The following is a 17369-nucleotide window of genomic DNA, read 5'->3' on the forward strand; positions in this document are numbered from 1 at the left end:
GGAGCTCTTTTGAGTCTGACGTCATTTGGCATGTTCACACTGTACAAAAAAATGTAAGCAAACAGTTCAAACTTTCTGAACGGGACCAAGTGTGAAAACACCCTAAGAAGTCATGTTCTCATTGGACAAGATAACGTATCAACTACACCAGGGGTCTTCAAAACGCTTACAATACGAGGTCCAGAGCCTGCTGTTCTGTTCTACCTGAATTAATTGCACCCACCTGGTGTCCCAGGTCTAAATTAGTCCCTGTTCAGAGGGGAACAATGAAACACCAGTTCCACTGTTTTGAGGCGAGTTAGAGAGAACTAAACCATGGTTGTGGTTTATCTAAACTTTCATAGCATCACCACGACGACCGGCAACACAGCTCGTCTCTCAATCACCCACGTGGGTATAACCAGAGGAGCTGGCACGTGGGTATAACCAGAGGAGCTGGCACGTGGGTATCTGCTTCTTTAAACCGAGGAGATGGGAGAGGAAGGACTTGCAGCGCAATCTGCGCCAAAAATAGAAAGGACTTCTTTTTTTAGCCCTTGACAACGCAGACGCTTGTTGACACCCGCGAGCAGTGTGGGTGCAATAACAGATTTCTACATTTATTTTTGCAGATGTAGTCAGGGTATTATAGGCGCTCACTGTCGTGGATGCAAGGTCCGATCACTTGACACCAATGTAATGAAACAAGCAGGGAGCAGGTCTCGAACCCTCAACCACGTGTCAGAAAATGCACCACCACAAAACTCAAGCCTCCCTCCCTGATTGTAGCCCTGAAATAGAACACTTGATTAGATCTAAACAAGGGCTGATATCAGTTGACAAGATAAAAAAAAAAGGTGCGCAAGTAGCTCCGGTATAGATAAATGCATGAAACTGCTTGAGGTCCCCAGGGAGAGGTTAGAAAAGGTCATTCGCCAACTATTTAAAAATGTCATAAATTACAATGCATGCTATCATTTAGTACAGCAAGTTCGGTTTTATTAATACATTCATTAGTTTAAGGGAAAATAGCTACACGCTCTAAACGTTGTGTTCTGGAAAAACAAAGAGGTAAACTGCATGTGAGCAAAATATGGTAAAACCAAGGACTTGGACAAAGTGATAAAATAGAGTACACTTAAATTGACACATTGCATAAAATAGGAGGGTTAAATCTAACAAATAGTGCAGAATTGCAATTACACAGAACATTTGTTAGCGTAACATAATTGGCAGACTTATTAATACAGCACTTATACCGTTTTGTCCACAAGAAGATCACTAAACGGTCAAGCACATCTACTACACAAACCTTTGTTGAACACCGAAATAAACTGATGACAACCATAATATTACCTGTCGCCAAGGCTTTCGTAGCTCTGACCAACAAACTCTTTAAAAAGGTTTGAATCTACAACTGTCCACCAGAGACCATCGATGTCGCCTTATCCTACAAAATATCCGAAGTCTGATTCAGGCATAGCATTGAGAGAAGTTTACCTCGAACAATAACGTAAGCACAATGCAAGTGTACGACCGCTAGCACCGCGCTAAAAATTAAATTTCTCAAATCACTGGTTCAAATCAGGTCAGCCACATTCAAAGGCATCTCATCAACTGTCGTATTGTAAAACGTCTCGATATCCCGAAGGATACGCTTGTCCTCTTCGGTCACAAAGTTAATAGCCACGCCTTTTCGGCCAAAACGGCCACCGCGACCAATTCTGTAGAAATGAATGGGGAACACAATGTCAGGTCCAGGAGCAAACTTCGCAAATACATTAAAGACTCAGTCATACCACACGGCATCAACTTCAGACTACATACCGGTGAATATAATTCTCTCGGTTTGTAGGAAGGTCATAGTTTATGACAAGGGAAACCTGCTGCACATCAATTCCACGAGCCTGGAATAGCAACACAAACACTAGTTAGAAAGAAGCAAAGTTGAGGCACCGACATGAATATCAAAAGAACATTTGATTTTAAAATGTAGTCTGACATTAAGTAACAGATTCCTACAGCGAGAGAAACCCGTGGTGGAGAACAGACCTTTTATCTCCCAAAAGGTATTAGCTCAAAGCCATAACAGGGCCATCGCAGAGGATAAAACCTTTGGGGTTGCATTTTGGGATAACGCAACATGTACCAATGTTAAAAATCATCACTAATGACAGAGCAGAGTGATATTCTAGCCTCACCAGTAAGTCAGTAGTGATGAGCACTCTGCTGGAGCCAGACCGGAACTCCCTCATGATCACATCCCTTTCCTTCTGATCCATGTCTCCATGCTAAAAAAAAAAAAAACACATTTAAAACATGTTCATTCAACCTGAACTTTACAATACAACTGTCCAACATGACGGCATTTTGAGCTGCATTATAATTCTCATAGCAATATGTCTGGTGATCTTACAAGAGCAGAGACAGTGAAGTCCCTTGCGTGCATCTTCTCCGTCAGCCAGTCAACCTTCCTCCTGGTGTTGAGGAAGATGACTGCCTGAGTGATTGTCAGAGTCTCGTACAGGTCACATAGCGTGTCCAACTTCCACTCCTGGAAGAAACAGGAAGGGTACAGGTCATTTTACTGAGCGGGCCAGGCTAGCCTTATGACAAATTATTTCTAAATGGATCATTAGATTGTAGCACAGAACCTTGAGACACAAGACAGTAAACGGCTCGCCCTAGTCTCATTGGCGACGCTGCCTTCACTTCTCTTCCTATGGTGTACCGATGCTCACATGTCCGCAAGGGTCAAGCCCAGAGGCTTCACCCCCAACAATTTTAGCGGGGTGCTTTAAAAGAAGGGAAATGCTATATACTTGGTTGGACTACAGGAACTCAATATTTGCAACTGAATAAATGTAGAGCCATGGCATTGGTGAGCACAACCCACCTCGCGCTCTACATTGATGTAGAACTGCTTGATACCCTCCAGGGTAAGCTCCTCCTTCTTCACCAGGATGCGAATGGGCTCTCGCATGAACTTCTTGGTCACCTCCAGGACATCCGCAGGCATGGTAGCAGAGAGGAGGACCACCTGTGGAGACACCGGAGAAAACACTTGTAACAAGGTGAACTGGAGACATTCACTTCGGCATCCAAAGTGGACGATTCATTGTCACACTGGGCCGAGACAGACGTTAACGGATATTAAGAACGAGGTTAGACCACGACGCATTTCCAGCACAGTGCGTAGTGCTCTCCTTCCACGCAATACTCTGCTGGCATTGTGGCAGAAACCAGGCTAACCAGTCACCCCACTTACACATAAAGTGACTAGGGAAAACAATCCCATATGATTGCCGTGCGAATATAAGGTCACAGGTTCAGCTTCTATGCTCTTCAGCAAATGCAAAACAGCTGTGTATACTTGCACAACATTTTACTGAGTTACTGTACAAAAATATGTTAAACGTGTAAAGTGTTGGTCCCATGTTTGAGCTGAAGACCCCAGAAAATGTCCAAAAAGTGTATAAAATTGTTACATCCCTTTCAGTCAGCATTTCTTATTTGCCAAGATAATCATGTAGCACTGACACATGTAGCACTTCAAGAAGCTGATTAAAACAGCATGATCACTACAGATGCACCTTGTGCTGGGGACAATAACTTGTGTAGTTGACACAATGCCACAAATGTCTCAGGTTGAGGGAGTGTGTAATTGGCATGCAAATTGCAGGAATGTTCACCAGAGCTGTTGTCTGAGATTTTAATGTTGTTAATCTACCATAAGCCACCTCGAACAGTTTGAGAATTTGGTAGTGCAGCCAAAACGGCCTCACAACCGCAGGTCACGCGTAACCGCGCCAGCCCAGGTCCTCCACATCCAGCTTAGTCACCTGCGGGATTGTCCCGAGACCAGCCACCCGGACAACTGATGAAACGAGGACTGTCTGTAATACGAGCCCTTGAGGAAAACTAATTCTGATTGACTGGGCCTGGCTACTAAGAGACTGGGCAAGGCTAATACGCGGGTGGGCCTATGGCTGCGCCCCTGCCCAGATGTGAAATTCATAGATTACTGCCTAATGAAATTGATCAATTTCCTTATGAACTAACATTGTTGCGTTTTGTTCATAAGGAAATCAGTCAACTGAAATAAGTCCATCTATGGACTTCACAATACTGATACGCATCTGTTGGTCACAGATACCAAGTTAAGGGCGAGGATTTATTTTTTTTTAAAGTCCGTATCTGGTGACCACAATTTGCCTCATGCAAAATACACAAAAAAAAAAAAGTACAAAAAGAAATTGTTAAAACCCAGCATTTATGAAAGTTAGGGGTGGATCAGAAAACCAGTCAGTACCTGGTGTAACCACCATTTGCCTCGACCAGCGCAACACATCTTCGCATAGAGTTGATCAGGCTGGTGATTGTCGCCTGTGGAATGTTTTCCACGCCTCTTAAAAATGGCTGTGGGAAGTTTGTTATTTCACCTTTATTTAACCAGGTAGGCTAGTTGAGAACAAGTTCTCATTTACAACTGCGACCTGGCCAAGATAAAGCATAGCAGTGTGAACAGACAGAGTTACACATGGAGTTAACAATAAACAAGTCAATAACACTGTAGAAAAGAGTCTATATACATTGTGTGCAAAAGGCAAGAGGTAGGCGAAAAATTACAATATTGCAGATTAACACTGGAATGATAAATGATCAGATGGTCATGTACAAGTAGAGACACTGGTGTGCAAAAGAGCAGAAAAGTAAATAAATAAACAGTATGGGGATGAGGTAGGTTAATTGGGTGGGCTATTTACCAATAGACTATGTACAGCTGCAGCGATCGGTTAGCTGATGTTTGAAGTTGGTGAGGGAAATAAAGGTCTGCAACTTCAGCGATTTTTGCAATTCATTCCAGTCACAGGCAGCAGAGAACTGGAAGGAAAGGCGGCCAAATGAGGTGTTGGCTTTAAGGATGATCAGTGAGATACACCTGCTGGAGCGCGTGCTACGGGTGGGTGTTGCCGTCGTGACCAGTGATAAGGCGGAGCTTTACCTAGCATGGACTTGTAGATGACCTGGAGCCAGTGGGTCTGGCGAAGAATATGCAGCGAGGGCCAGCCGAAGAGAGCATACAGGTCGCAGCGGTGGGTGGTATAAGGTGCTTTAGTAACAAAACGGATGGCACTGTGAAACTGCATCCAGTTTGCTGAGTAGAGAATTTGAAGCTATTTTGTAGATGACGTCGCCGAATTCGAGGATCGGTAGGATAGTCAGTTTTACTAGGGTAAGCTTGGCGGCGTGAGTGAAGGAGGCTTTCTTATGGAATAAAAAGCAGACTAGATTTGATTTTAGATTGGAGATGTTTGAGATGAGTCTGGAAGGAGAGTTTACAGTCTTGCCAGACACCTAGGTACATAGATGTCCACACATTCTAGGTCGGAACCATCCAGGGTGGTGATGCTAGTCGGGCGTGCGGGTGCAGGCAGCGAACGGTTGAAAAGCATGCATTTTGTTTTACTAGCGTTTCAGAGCAGTTGGAGGCCACGGAAGGAGTGTTGTATGGCATTGAAGCTCGTTTGGAGGTTAGATAGCAGTGTCCAAGGAAGGGCCAGAAGTATACAGAATGGTGCCGTCTGCGTAGAGGTGGATCAGGGAATCGCCCGCAGCAAGAGCAACATCATTGATATATCCAGAGAAAAGAGTCGGACCGAAAATTGAACCCTGTGGCACCCCCATAGAGACTGCCAGAGGACCGGACAACATGCCCTCCGATTTGACACACTGAACTCTGTCTGCAAAGTAGTTGGTGAACCAGGCAAGGCAGTCATTGGAAAAACCGAGGTTATTGAGTCTGCCGATAAGAATATGGTGATTGACAGAGTCGAAAGCCTTGGCCAGGTCGATGAAGACCGCTGCACAGTACTGTCTTTTATCGATGGTGGTTATGATATCGTTTAGTACCTTGAGCGTGGCTGAGGTGTATCCGTGACCGGCTCGGAAACCAGATTGCACAGCGGAGAAGGTACGGTGGGATTCGAGATGTTCAGTGACCTGTTTGTTGACTTGGCTTTCAAAGACCTTAGATAGGCAGGGCAGGATGGATATAGGTCTGTAACAGTTTGGGTCCAGGGTGTCTCCCTCTTTGAAGGGGGGATGAGTGCGGCAGCTTTCCAATCCTTGGGGGATCTCAGACGATATGATAGAGAGGTTGAACAGGCTGGTAACAGGGGTTGCGACAATGGCAGCGGATAGCTTGAGAAATAGAGGGTCCAGATTGTCAAGCCCAGCTGATTTGTACGGGTCCAGGTTTTGCAGTTGCTGGATAACATTGATCCAGAGCATCCCTAATATTATCGATGGGTGACATGTCTGGTTAGTATGCAGGCCATGGAACTGGGAAATGTTCAGCTTCCAGGAATTGTGTACAGATCCTTCAAGCATGGGGCCATGCATTATGCTTTAACATGAGGTTATGGCAGCGGATTAAATGGCACGACAATGGGCCTCAGGATCTCGTCACTGTCTCTGCATTCAAATTGCCTTTGATAAAACGCTGTGTTCATAGCTTATTCCTGCCCATACCATAACCCTACCGCCACCATGGGCCACGCGTCACAACGTTAACTTCAAACAACTTTGAAGTCAGTTACGACACCAAACTGCATTCAGGTCAAGACCCTACTGAGGACGACCATGCAGATGAGCTTCCCTGAGACAGTTCGAGTAGAAATTCATTCACCTGCGGTATCATCTGAGACAGTCAGAAAGAGAATGAAATACACATTGTATTTTTGCTCTTTTATAGCGACAACTACAGAAAAAAGTCAATCAAGTGCACAAGGCTACATGTGTGCAAAAATAACGTTCACTGAATGAAAACATAATAATCCCCCTTCCCTCGAACGTGTTACTGTCAAGTTCAACACAACAAAAGCAATATCTCTGGGCTAAACTACACGTTATTACATTTTCCACAGGCAAAGTGTACATGGGTTCTACAATGTGCCAGCAAGAGCCCCTTTGTTGGCACAGCCCTTTTTATCCACTGTATTGAAAAAGTGAACAAGCGAGAAAGAGGGGGAAGTGTGTGGTGTTCCCTTCACCTCTATAGTGGCATCCAGCTTAAGCCAGGCCCAGCTCCAGCTACACTTGATCCCTGAATCCACTTGTCTTGACAACTACCGCCTCATTTTTGACCCAATTCTTCATCCTGAAGATTAACCACATACCGTAGAAGGAAAACACAAGTTCATAGATAAACTAACATTTCACAGATTGCCAGGGTCCAGTAAGCAACTAACTTGAGGAATGTCAAAGAGTCATATACCACTTAATACTATAGCGAATTGTTTGTTACTAACGTTAGCAAGCAGTCTGACTTTAGCCAGCTAATTGTCACATCATAAACTAAATTTGATCAGCTAATTTGCTCAACATTTCTCTGGCTAGCTAATGGAGAATTCAATCCAGCCAGCAAGATACTTAATGCTAACAATTCTTGTTCCACCACAATTGCTCCCTCACCTCAAACTTTACAAATAACGCCAGTGTATTCAGTTACAGCTCATGAAGTACGCTTCATCACCTTCCCTCCCCCCCGTGGTCAGGCTTCTCACCTACCTCTTCGTTATCATTCAGGGGACGCGCTTATCTAACTGGCAAACTGCCTTTCCACTCGCCGCTGTCTTTCCAGAGCGCTCGCTGATGCTGTAACTAGCAAGTTTGTTGTCTCTTCAGTCACGTGCTGGATTCGGTTACGTGAACAATTGGCTGAGCCTTTTTTCATCTGATCTACACAGACCACGTAGGTTACCTGTTTTGGATTCAAACCGATACATTTCGCTGAAAGGTGACTGGTTTGCATCCCTGTTAATCAGCTTCTTGATATACAGCACCTGTCGGGTGGATTGATCAGCTTGGCAAAGGAGAAATGCTCACTAACAGGGATGTAAACAAATTTGTGCACCACATTTGAAACATAAGCTTTTAGTATGGTCATTTTCTGGGATATTTTCATTTCAGCTCACGAAACCAACACTTTACATATGTGTGTATGTATACATGTTCCGTGTGTATATAAAGATAAGAGACCTACTTGAATGTTTGTGCTCAGTTTCTGAAAGATCTCATAGATCTGATCCTTAAAACCACGACTCAGCATCTCATCAGCTTCGTCCAGGACAAACATCTTGATGCATTTTGGAGCTATAATATAGTAGACAAGACTGCAATTTAGCACATGCATTGTTATCAACAAGCTAGGAAGGCCTCTAAAGATTACCAATGGACGAGAGAAATGAGTTGGTCAGATGGCAGATACTTACACTGATGAGTACTTACACAGGTATCTCCTGTTAAGCATGTCAAACACCCGGCCTGGAGTCCCAACCACTATGTGGGGGGCCTCGGCCGTCAGCTTCTGCATCTCGTTGCGGACGTTGGTGCCCCCAATGCAGGCGTGGCAGGCAGCCCCCATGTAGTCTCCCAGAGCCAGAATCACCTTCTGGATCTGAAACGAGTCAAAATGTTTAATGGTGATATACACTCGATATCAATGCATTATATTGACTTGAGGGTTTCTCGAGTGATCAGTCTAAAAAGCATTCACCATCATCAGGTCTGTACCAAAAAATGAAATGCCATCATTTCACTCAACCCTCGTTACAGAAGGGAACTGAACCCCCCCCCCCCCATAACAAGTGGTGTGCAAGGAGTCAGGTCAACTTTCAGAGCAATGCAGCCATGGACAGAGACTACACCGATCCTAAGAGATCCATCACCTCCTTCAGTCCAATTTGTTGATTTTGCATGAAGGGAGGAAGTGGGGAAAATATAAATACCTTTTTGTTTGAGACTTAATATGCCGCCTTGGTCTGATACACACTTAAGTTTATCCTGACCTCAGGTACAGCATACCTGCTGAGCCAGCTCCCTGGTGGGGGCCAGTACCAAGGCCTGGGTCTCTTTCTGCTCCATGTCCAGCTGCTGCAAAATAGAGATGGCAAACGTGGCAGTCTTGCCAGTGCCTGACTGGGCTTGGGCAATGACATCGTAGCCTGGGTGGGGGTGGGAGCAAAGGGGTTTCATGATCAGAATGCAAATTAAGTCCAAATTCACTTGAGTGATCGGTAAGACTAAATATAAGTTCTCCACTGCAGTCCTGAATGATGGTATGCCATCATTTCAATGAATAAGAGGATGTTTAACTTTAATTTATTGGTATAAACAAACCATTGATTTACATACCTTTGATACAAGGAATGATTGCCCTCTGTTGAATGGCTGATGGCTTCTCAAAACCATACGCATAAATACCCCTAAGGAGTGTCTCCTTCAGGGCCATGTCATCAAAGTTGTCTGTAATCTCATTCCAGTTGCTCTGCACAATGACATTAGTATTTAGTTTAAAGTGTACAAATTATAAAGACGACAAAAGTAGTTGATTACAGGGAGTCAACTGCAGGTCTATGCTGGAGGTTGAGTGATCAGTATAAAAAGTAGTCACCATCATCAGGTCTGTCCCGAAAGATGAAATGCCATCATTTCACTCAACCCTTGTTACAGAAGGGAACTGAAATCAAGTGGTGTGCAAGGAGTCGGGTAAACTTTCAGACCAAAGCAGTCATGGACAGATTACACCAATAATCTGAGATCCAGCATTTATTTTAACCAAAGTAATTTGGATTCAGTAAGGAGTGAGTTGAAAACGTACCTCGATGACACCATCAGGCTCCATCCCCTCTGGCCCTGCGTCATGCTCACGATCTCTTGAGCTATAGGTGAAAATAAGGGGCAGAGTCAGACAAACGGAGCAACCAAAAAACATTCATATTAACCTGAATATGGTTATTGGGAGAGGGTTGGTGAATAAATGACAGGAAAATCCACATCAGCAAAGTTTAACATGAAAGTGTGATGAGTTGAAATTCCAGGGTCAGTCCCGAAAGATGGTATGCCATCATCCCACACTACATCAGTAGAATCTAAATTACATTTAGCTAGTGTTGCTTATGGAGTAAGACCTGTGGTGTCCCAACGTCACCAATTTGGTTGGTTTGTCTCGCACGTGTCAGCATCCCGATAGGGCACAAGTTACATAACATTAGCTAACTAATCTTCGTTGGGGCTGATAAGCCTATGAAATTCAATAAGATCAACACAGTTTCTCCCCTTCTATTCCTGCCGCCAACTCAGTAAGTGCGTTGCAATGTTTGCAAGCGGACTAGCTAACGTCAGCCAACTACCTAGATCATTTAGCCAAACTAGCTGGAGTCAAAGCCATAAATTGATTACTCTAGTCTGGCTGAAACTTAAGTCAACCTAGGTTGGAACTAGGCCGTTGATGACACTATATGACGTTGTCTAGCTGGTTTTAGTGGTAAGCATCACATTCACTGAGTGTAGGCATGTCAACATTGTGTCTAGATAATCAAATTGTATATTTTCCTGCATGTTCTTTGCATCAGCTAACCATGAGGCGGACGTAAACTACCATCTTGACCGAACACTAACGTGGCTAGCTAACGTTAACTAACATTTAGCTAGCAAGCTAATGCCAATGGGGTCCAACGTTGTAAATCACCTAGCTAGCTAGTTTCCTACGAATAGCTACAAGATGAATGGAAAATGCATGTCATTTTAAGGTGACACCAGGAAACAAGGCTTTTACCTGTTGTAATCAGGAGAATCGCTAGACATGATCAGTTCAAACTTCAACATGCGACTGGAAGAGATCTACAGCCGGGAGGACAAGCGATTTTATATGGCCGGACTATTTTCACTGCTATGTAAAGAGTCAATCTGGTCATTTTTCGGGACAGACAAGACATTCTCCACACAAAGACAATATTTTTAGTACACTAATATTTGTGTTTTGTGTGTTAATACTGTGACGCTGCGTTCTACAACGCGAAAACAACAAAATAGGTAGACTATATTTTATAGCGGAAGGATATTGCAGCACAAGTTGCATGCATTTGGGTTACTACGGCGTTCTCATCATGTCAAAATTTATGGCATGCTAAATTCTATGGGGAATTTACTCAAAATGGTGCATACACCTTTGCCAATACAACATATCAACTTTATGAAATCATTTCTAACCTCACAGTCTCCTCTGTTCCTCATTTCTCATGTATAGTTCATGCACTTTTTTACCACTCATACATTTGGAATGTTTTGAATTATTTTCTAACTAGATTTATAGCCTTCCCAGCCCAGGCCCATGAAAAAAAATGTATACATGTTTTTGTTGTTGTGTAAAGTAAAGCATTCAATTCAATGAATTCCCGCCCAGAAATGTATGTCATTATCAATCTCACAACTAAAACCCCAACTACAAAGTCTTGCATTTGATAGCTAAATACAGTATTTCACTTGTGTAAAACCTGCAGGTGCAAACCCAGCTCACAATGTTCACCTGTTTGAGTGTCAATTCTTTCCAGTAGTTAGGTGAACATTCTATCTATGTTAGCAAAAACCTGAGAACTTAAGAAAATATATATATATATGTTTTGGTCTTAGGAGAACATTCCCTTAATGTCTAGCAGAACATGGTGGCAAATGTTCTCCGAATATACAACAAATGTTCTAGATGGGTTTTATGGGGTGTTTTAATAAGAGCATTCATGTGTACCATTTTCTGAGGGTTAGGAGAATATTCCATCAACGTTCCATCAAACATACACGGAACATGGTTGCCATGTTCTTAGATTCCAAGAACACAGGATGAGATGTTACTGTCCATTGTGGCTACCCTGCCTAGTGTTTAGATGCAACAATTTCAAAGATTCTACTGAGTTATAGTTTATATATGGAAATCAGTTCATTTAAATAAATAAATTAGGACCTAATCTATGGCTGCTTGATGGGTGATGTGTCTGGTGAGTATGCAGGCCATGGAAGAACTGGGACATTTTCAGCTTCCAGGGGGCTGTGCATTATCATGCTGAAACATAAGGTGATGACGGCGGATGAATGGCAAGACAATGGGCCTCAGGATCTCGTCATGGTATCTCTGTGCATTCAAATTATGTTCGTTGTCCGTAGATTATGCCTGCCCATACCATATCCCCACTGCCACCATAGGGCAGTCTGTTCACAATGTTAACATCAGCAAACCGCTTTCCCACACAACACCATACACATGGTCTGCGGTTGTGAGGCCGGCTGGACATACTGCCAAATCCTCTAAAACATCTCTGAAGGCGGCTTATGGTAAAAAAAAAAATTGAATTCTCTGGCAACAGCTCTGGTGGACATTCGAGGAGTCAGCATGACAATTGCACGCTCCCTCAAAACTTGAGACAAATGTGACATTGTGTTGCGTGACAAATCTGCACTTTTTAAAATGTTATTATTCTTATATTTTTATTTAACCTTCATTTAACTAGGCAAGTCAGTTAAGAACAAATTCTTATTTACAATCACGGCCTACCCCGGCAAACCTGGGCGACGCTGGGCCAATTGTGCGCCGCCCTATGGGACTCCCAATCACGGCCAGATGTGATACAGCCTGGATTAAAAACCAAGGACTGTAGTGACACCTCTTGCACTGAGATGCAGTGCCTTAGACCGCTGCGCCACTCGGGAGCCCATTTTAGAGTGGCCTTTTATTGTTGCCAGCACAAAGTGCACCTGTGTAATGATCATGCTGTTTAATCAGCTTCTTGATACACCTGTCAGGTGGATGGATTATCTTGGCAAAGGAGAAATGCTCACTAACAGGGATATAAATTGTAAGATAAATATGGTTTTTGTGCTTATGGAACATTTCTGGGATCTCAGCTGATGAAACATTGGACTAACATTTAACATGTTTAGTTTATATTTCTGTTGTGTGTAGGTTAATAAATAAAAAAATCTTATGACAAAATAAAAGCTGATTCAAAGGGGGTGTGGCAGATTTCAAAACTCTAGGCAGTAGTGGATAAACATGAAAGGTGGTTATCGAGGAGGGGGAGACACTTCTGTTTGCCTACTAGCGAATTGACACACTCCTCGACCACTTATCGGTTTCTGGGTCATGGAGGAGAAAGGATGGAGGACAGAGAACAGAGGACGGTAAAGTCTACACCTGTTGTATACGGAGCATGTGACAAATACATTTTGATTGATTTGATTTAAGGCCAGGCAACACACCCTCATAACCCCTCACCCCCCACTTAATATTTTACCAGTTGAATGTAGACACAAATATAAAACTTTATTGTATTAAAATAGTTCTGAAATATTGTATAAAAATATGCAAGTGAGGCAATATGTCATTAAATATGTGCATATTTACATATTGCACGAATACATTTTTGGTTTTATTCTGTTAAGACACTCCAGGACCAGACTTGTCCAGAGCAGATTGTGGATAAATACTTTTTTCATCTTTCTATCATTAAACAGTAAAGATTTTTCCAAAGAAAATGTTATCTAGAAAAAAAAGGACAACATATCAACAATTCCCGTCAAGGATAACCACACAGAATTTGGTGAATACAGGTGCTTCTGGAGCTGAAAAAAATGATTTGGCGTGTGGGAAGAGTCTGACTTTCGGGGAAATGGCAGTTAACCTGTTTGGGATAGGGGGCAGCATTTTCACGTTTGGATGAAAAGCGTGCCCAGAGTAAACTGCCTGCTACTCTGTCCCAGTTGCTAATATATGCATATTATTAGTAGATATATCAGTAGATCGCTGTAAAGCCTTTTTGAAATGGGACACGGTGGGTAGATAAACAAGAAGTTTATCTTTCATTTGGTGCATTGCACTTGTTAATGTATGAAAGTTACATATTAAAAAATATATTTTGGAATTTCGCGCGCTGCCTTTTCAGCAGAATGTTGTCGAGGGGTGCCGCTAGTGGAAACCCTCGCCATAAGAAGTTAATGTTAAAGACAATTACACTGAATTTAGACTACCAAACAACAAACTCCTATTTAGACCCAATCACCATCTCTTCAAAGTAATTTATTAAATATAGGCCTAGTGCAGTTTGTAACACTCTATGAAATGGCCTTTTAAATTATGTTTCATTTAATGTAGTGAGCTTTGAAGTGATTGATGTGCAGTGCCTAGTTTTCATCCCCCTTGACTTATTCCACATTTTGTTGTGTTACAGACTGAATTTAAAATGGATTAAATTGATTCTACACATACACAATTTTTTAAATGTTAGAAATTTATTGTAAAATGAAATATCAAATTTACATATGTGTTCACACCCCTAAATCAATACTTTATAGAAGCACCTTTGGCAGCGATTACAGCTGTAAGTCTTTCTGGGTAGAGTCTCTAAGAGCTTTCCACACCTGGATTGTGCAACATTTGCCCATTTATTATTTTCAAAACTCTTCAAGATCTGTCAAATTGGTTGTTGATCATTGCTAGACAACCATTTTAAGATATTGCCATAGATTTTCAGGTATTTTCATGACACAAATATTAATTTTCACAAAGTCTGCTGTCTTTAGATATTTTTGACAGATGTTACTATGGGATACTGAAGTATAATTACAAGCATTTCATAAGTGTCAAAGGCTTTTAGTGACAATTACACGAATTTGATGCAAAGAGTCAATATTTGCAGTGTTGTCCCTTCTTTTTCAAGACCTCTGCAATCCTCCCTGGCATGCTGTCAGTTAACTTCTGGGCCACATCCTGACTGATGGCAGCCCATTCCTGCATAATCAATGCTTGGAGTTTGTCAGAATTTGTGGATTTATGTTTGACCACCCACCTCTTGAGGATTGACCACAAATTCTCAATGGGATTAAGGTCTGGGGAGTTTCCTGGCCATGAACCCAAAATATTGATGTTTTGTTCCCCGAGCCACTTAATTATCACTTTTGCCTTATGGCAAGGTGCTCCATCATGCTGGAAAGGGCAATGTTTGTCACCAAACTGTTCCTGGATGGTTGGGAGAAGTTGCTCTCGGAGGATGTGTTGTACCATTCTTTATTCATGGCTGTGTTCTTAGGCAAAATTGTGAGTGAGCCCACTCCCTTGGCTGAGAAGCAACCCCACACATGAATGGTCTCAGGATGCTTTACTGTTGGCATGACACAGGACTGATGGTAGCGCTCACCTTGTCTTCTCCGGACAAGCTTTTTTCCAGATGCCTCAAACAATCGGAAAGGGGATTCATCAGAGAAAATTACTTTACCCCAGTCCTCAGCAGTCCAATCCATGTACCTTTTGCAGAATATCAGTCTATCTCTGATGTTTTTTCCTGGAGAGAAGTGGCTTCTTTGCTGCCCTTCTTGACACCAGGCCATCCTCCAAAAGTTGCACGCACAGTGAGATGAAAATGCCTGCTACCATTCCTGAGCAAGCTCTGTACTGGCGGTGCCCCGATCCTGCAGCTGAATCAACTTTAGGAGACGGTCCTGGCCCTTGCTGGACTTTCTTTGGCACCCTGAAGCCTTCTTCACAACAATTGAACCGCTCTCCTTGAAGTTCTTGATGATCCGATAAATTGTTAATTTAGGTGCAATCTTACTGGCAGCAATATCCTTGCCTGTGAAGCCCTTTTTAATGCAAAGCAATGATGATGGCACGTGTTTCCTTGCAGGTAACCATGGATGACAGAGGAAGAACAATGATTCCAAGCACCACACTCCTTTTGAAGCTTCTAGTCTGTTATTAAAACTCAATCAGCATGACAGAGTGATCTCCAGCCTTGTCCTCCTCAACACTCACACCTGTGTTAATGAGAGAATCACTGACATGATGTCAGCTGGTCCTTTTGTGGCAGGGCTGAAATGCATTGGATGCATTGAAATGCATTGAAACTTTGCAATTAATTGCAATTCATCTGATCACTCTTCATAACATTCTGGAGTATATGCAAATTGCCATCATACCAACTGAGGCAGCAGACTTTGTGAAAATTAATGTGTCATTCTCAAAACTCTTGGCCACGACTGCAGATTTAACTGTAACTCGGCCACTCAGGAACATTCACTGTTTTCTTGGTAAGCAACTCCAGTGTAGATTTGGCCTTGTGTTATAGGTTATTGTCCTGCTGAAAGGCAAATTAATCTCCTAGTGTCTGGTGGAAAGCAGACTGCACCAGGTTTTCCTCTAAGATTTTTCCTGTTCTTAGCTTCATACTGTTTTTTTATTCTGAAACACTCCCCAGTCCTTAGTGATTACAAGCACACCCATAACATGATGCAGCCACCACTATGCTTGAAAATATGGAGAGTGGTCCTCAGTAATGTGTTGTATTGGATATGCCTGAAATGTAACACTTTGTATTCAGGACAAAAAAACAAATTTCTCTGTCACATTTGTTTTCCAGTATTACTTTATTGCTTTGGTGCAAACATGATGTATGTTTTGAAATATTTTTATTCTGTACAGACTTCCTTCTCACTCTGTCAATTCGGTTAGTATTGTGGAGTAATTACGATTTTGTTGATCCAGCCTCAGTTTTCTCCTATCACAGCCATGAAACTCTGTATCTGTTTTAAAGTCACCATTGGGCTCATGGTGAAATCCCTGAGCGGGCTCCTTCCTCTCTGGCAATGAGTTAGGACGGACACCTGTATCTTTGTAATGACTAGGTGTATTGATACATCATCCAAAGTGTATTTAATAACATCACCATGCTCACAGGGATATTTAATGTCTGCTTTTTTTACCCATCTACCAATAGGTGCCCTTCTTTGCAAGGCATTGGAAAACCTCCCTGGTCTTTATGGTTGAATCTGTGTTTGAAATGTACTGCTCGACTCAGGGACCTTTCAGATAATCGTATGTGTGGGGTACAGAGATGAGGTAGTCATTCAAAAATCATGAGAAACACTATTATTGCACACAGAGTGTGAATTGTTAAGCAAATTGTTATTCCTGAACTGATTTAGGCTTGCCATAACAAGGGGTTTGAATACTTATTGACTCAAGACTTTGCAGCTTTTCATTTTGAATTTTCATTTTGAATTCTAAATATAATTCTACTTTGATATTATGGGGTATTGTGTGTAGGCCAGTGACAAAAAAAAAATCTGAATGTAATACAATTTAAAATTAGTATGACCAACTGAAGACATATAAATTTTCCGAAAATTTTGGAATTTGTTCAGTTTACCTTTTGAAAATACTAATGTTAATGGACCAAAATACCACCAAAATGCAAAATTGATAGGTAGATGCAAAAATGTATTTTCAGTCTATTGTACCTGGCCTTAAGGGCCACACAATCAGTGCCGATTTTAGCAAGTAAATCTTTGGGGCAAAAAAAATAATATGTGGGATGCATGCCAGCAAAATCATTACACAACACAACACTAAACAATACATTAATCACACTATACCACTGCTACACCTGGCCATTAGTGGAGCCTTGTCTGGCAGTGAAACCGTTAATTCAGCCTCATTTACAGCCTTTAAAAAAAACATAGCTGATATGGCTGACTTGCTTCAACAAATGTGGTTTCTACTAACA

The 17369-nt window shown here is 42.2% G+C and overlaps 1 protein-coding gene and 4 non-coding genes across 6 annotated transcripts; all 5 read right to left on the reverse strand.

Annotated features, from left to right (window-relative positions):
- Window positions 1–956: 956 nt before the first annotated feature.
- Window positions 957–10707, reverse strand: eif4a2 (eukaryotic translation initiation factor 4A2). Of its 2 annotated transcripts, XM_064941393.1 has the most exons (12): window positions 10601–10707; window positions 9644–9704; window positions 9437–9502; window positions 9178–9310; window positions 8848–8987; window positions 8272–8440; window positions 8027–8136; window positions 2876–3019; window positions 2396–2533; window positions 2181–2270; window positions 1807–1886; window positions 957–1703 (listed from the first exon to the last, which is right to left on the reverse strand). In XM_064941393.1, exons 3-12 carry the CDS (start codon window positions 9440–9442, stop codon window positions 1559–1561), a joined length of 1155 nt encoding a protein of 384 aa, XP_064797465.1. In that variant the 5' UTR covers window positions 9443–9502; window positions 9644–9704; window positions 10601–10707; the 3' UTR covers window positions 957–1558. The 2 variants fall into 2 exon arrangements, with proteins under 2 accessions (XP_064797465.1, XP_064797456.1); XM_064941384.1 differs by lacking the exon at window positions 9437–9502.
- LOC135519086 (small nucleolar RNA SNORD2) lies at window positions 8514–8584 on the reverse strand. Its single transcript, XR_010452265.1, has one exon. It is a non-coding gene; the product is annotated as a small nucleolar RNA SNORD2 (small nucleolar RNA).
- Window positions 9051–9120, reverse strand: LOC135519096 (small nucleolar RNA SNORD2). Its single transcript, XR_010452268.1, has one exon. It is a non-coding gene; the product is annotated as a small nucleolar RNA SNORD2 (small nucleolar RNA).
- On the reverse strand, window positions 9411–9481 carry LOC135519079 (small nucleolar RNA SNORD2). Its single transcript, XR_010452264.1, has one exon. It is a non-coding gene; the product is annotated as a small nucleolar RNA SNORD2 (small nucleolar RNA).
- Window positions 9842–9900, reverse strand: LOC135519091 (small nucleolar RNA SNORD2). Its single transcript, XR_010452267.1, has one exon. It is a non-coding gene; the product is annotated as a small nucleolar RNA SNORD2 (small nucleolar RNA).
- Window positions 10708–17369: the final 6662 nt, after the last annotated feature.

Source organism: Oncorhynchus masou, chromosome 3, assembly GCF_036934945.1.
Source record: "Oncorhynchus masou masou isolate Uvic2021 chromosome 3, UVic_Omas_1.1, whole genome shotgun sequence".
Taxonomy (NCBI): Eukaryota; Metazoa; Chordata; class Actinopteri; order Salmoniformes; family Salmonidae; genus Oncorhynchus; species Oncorhynchus masou.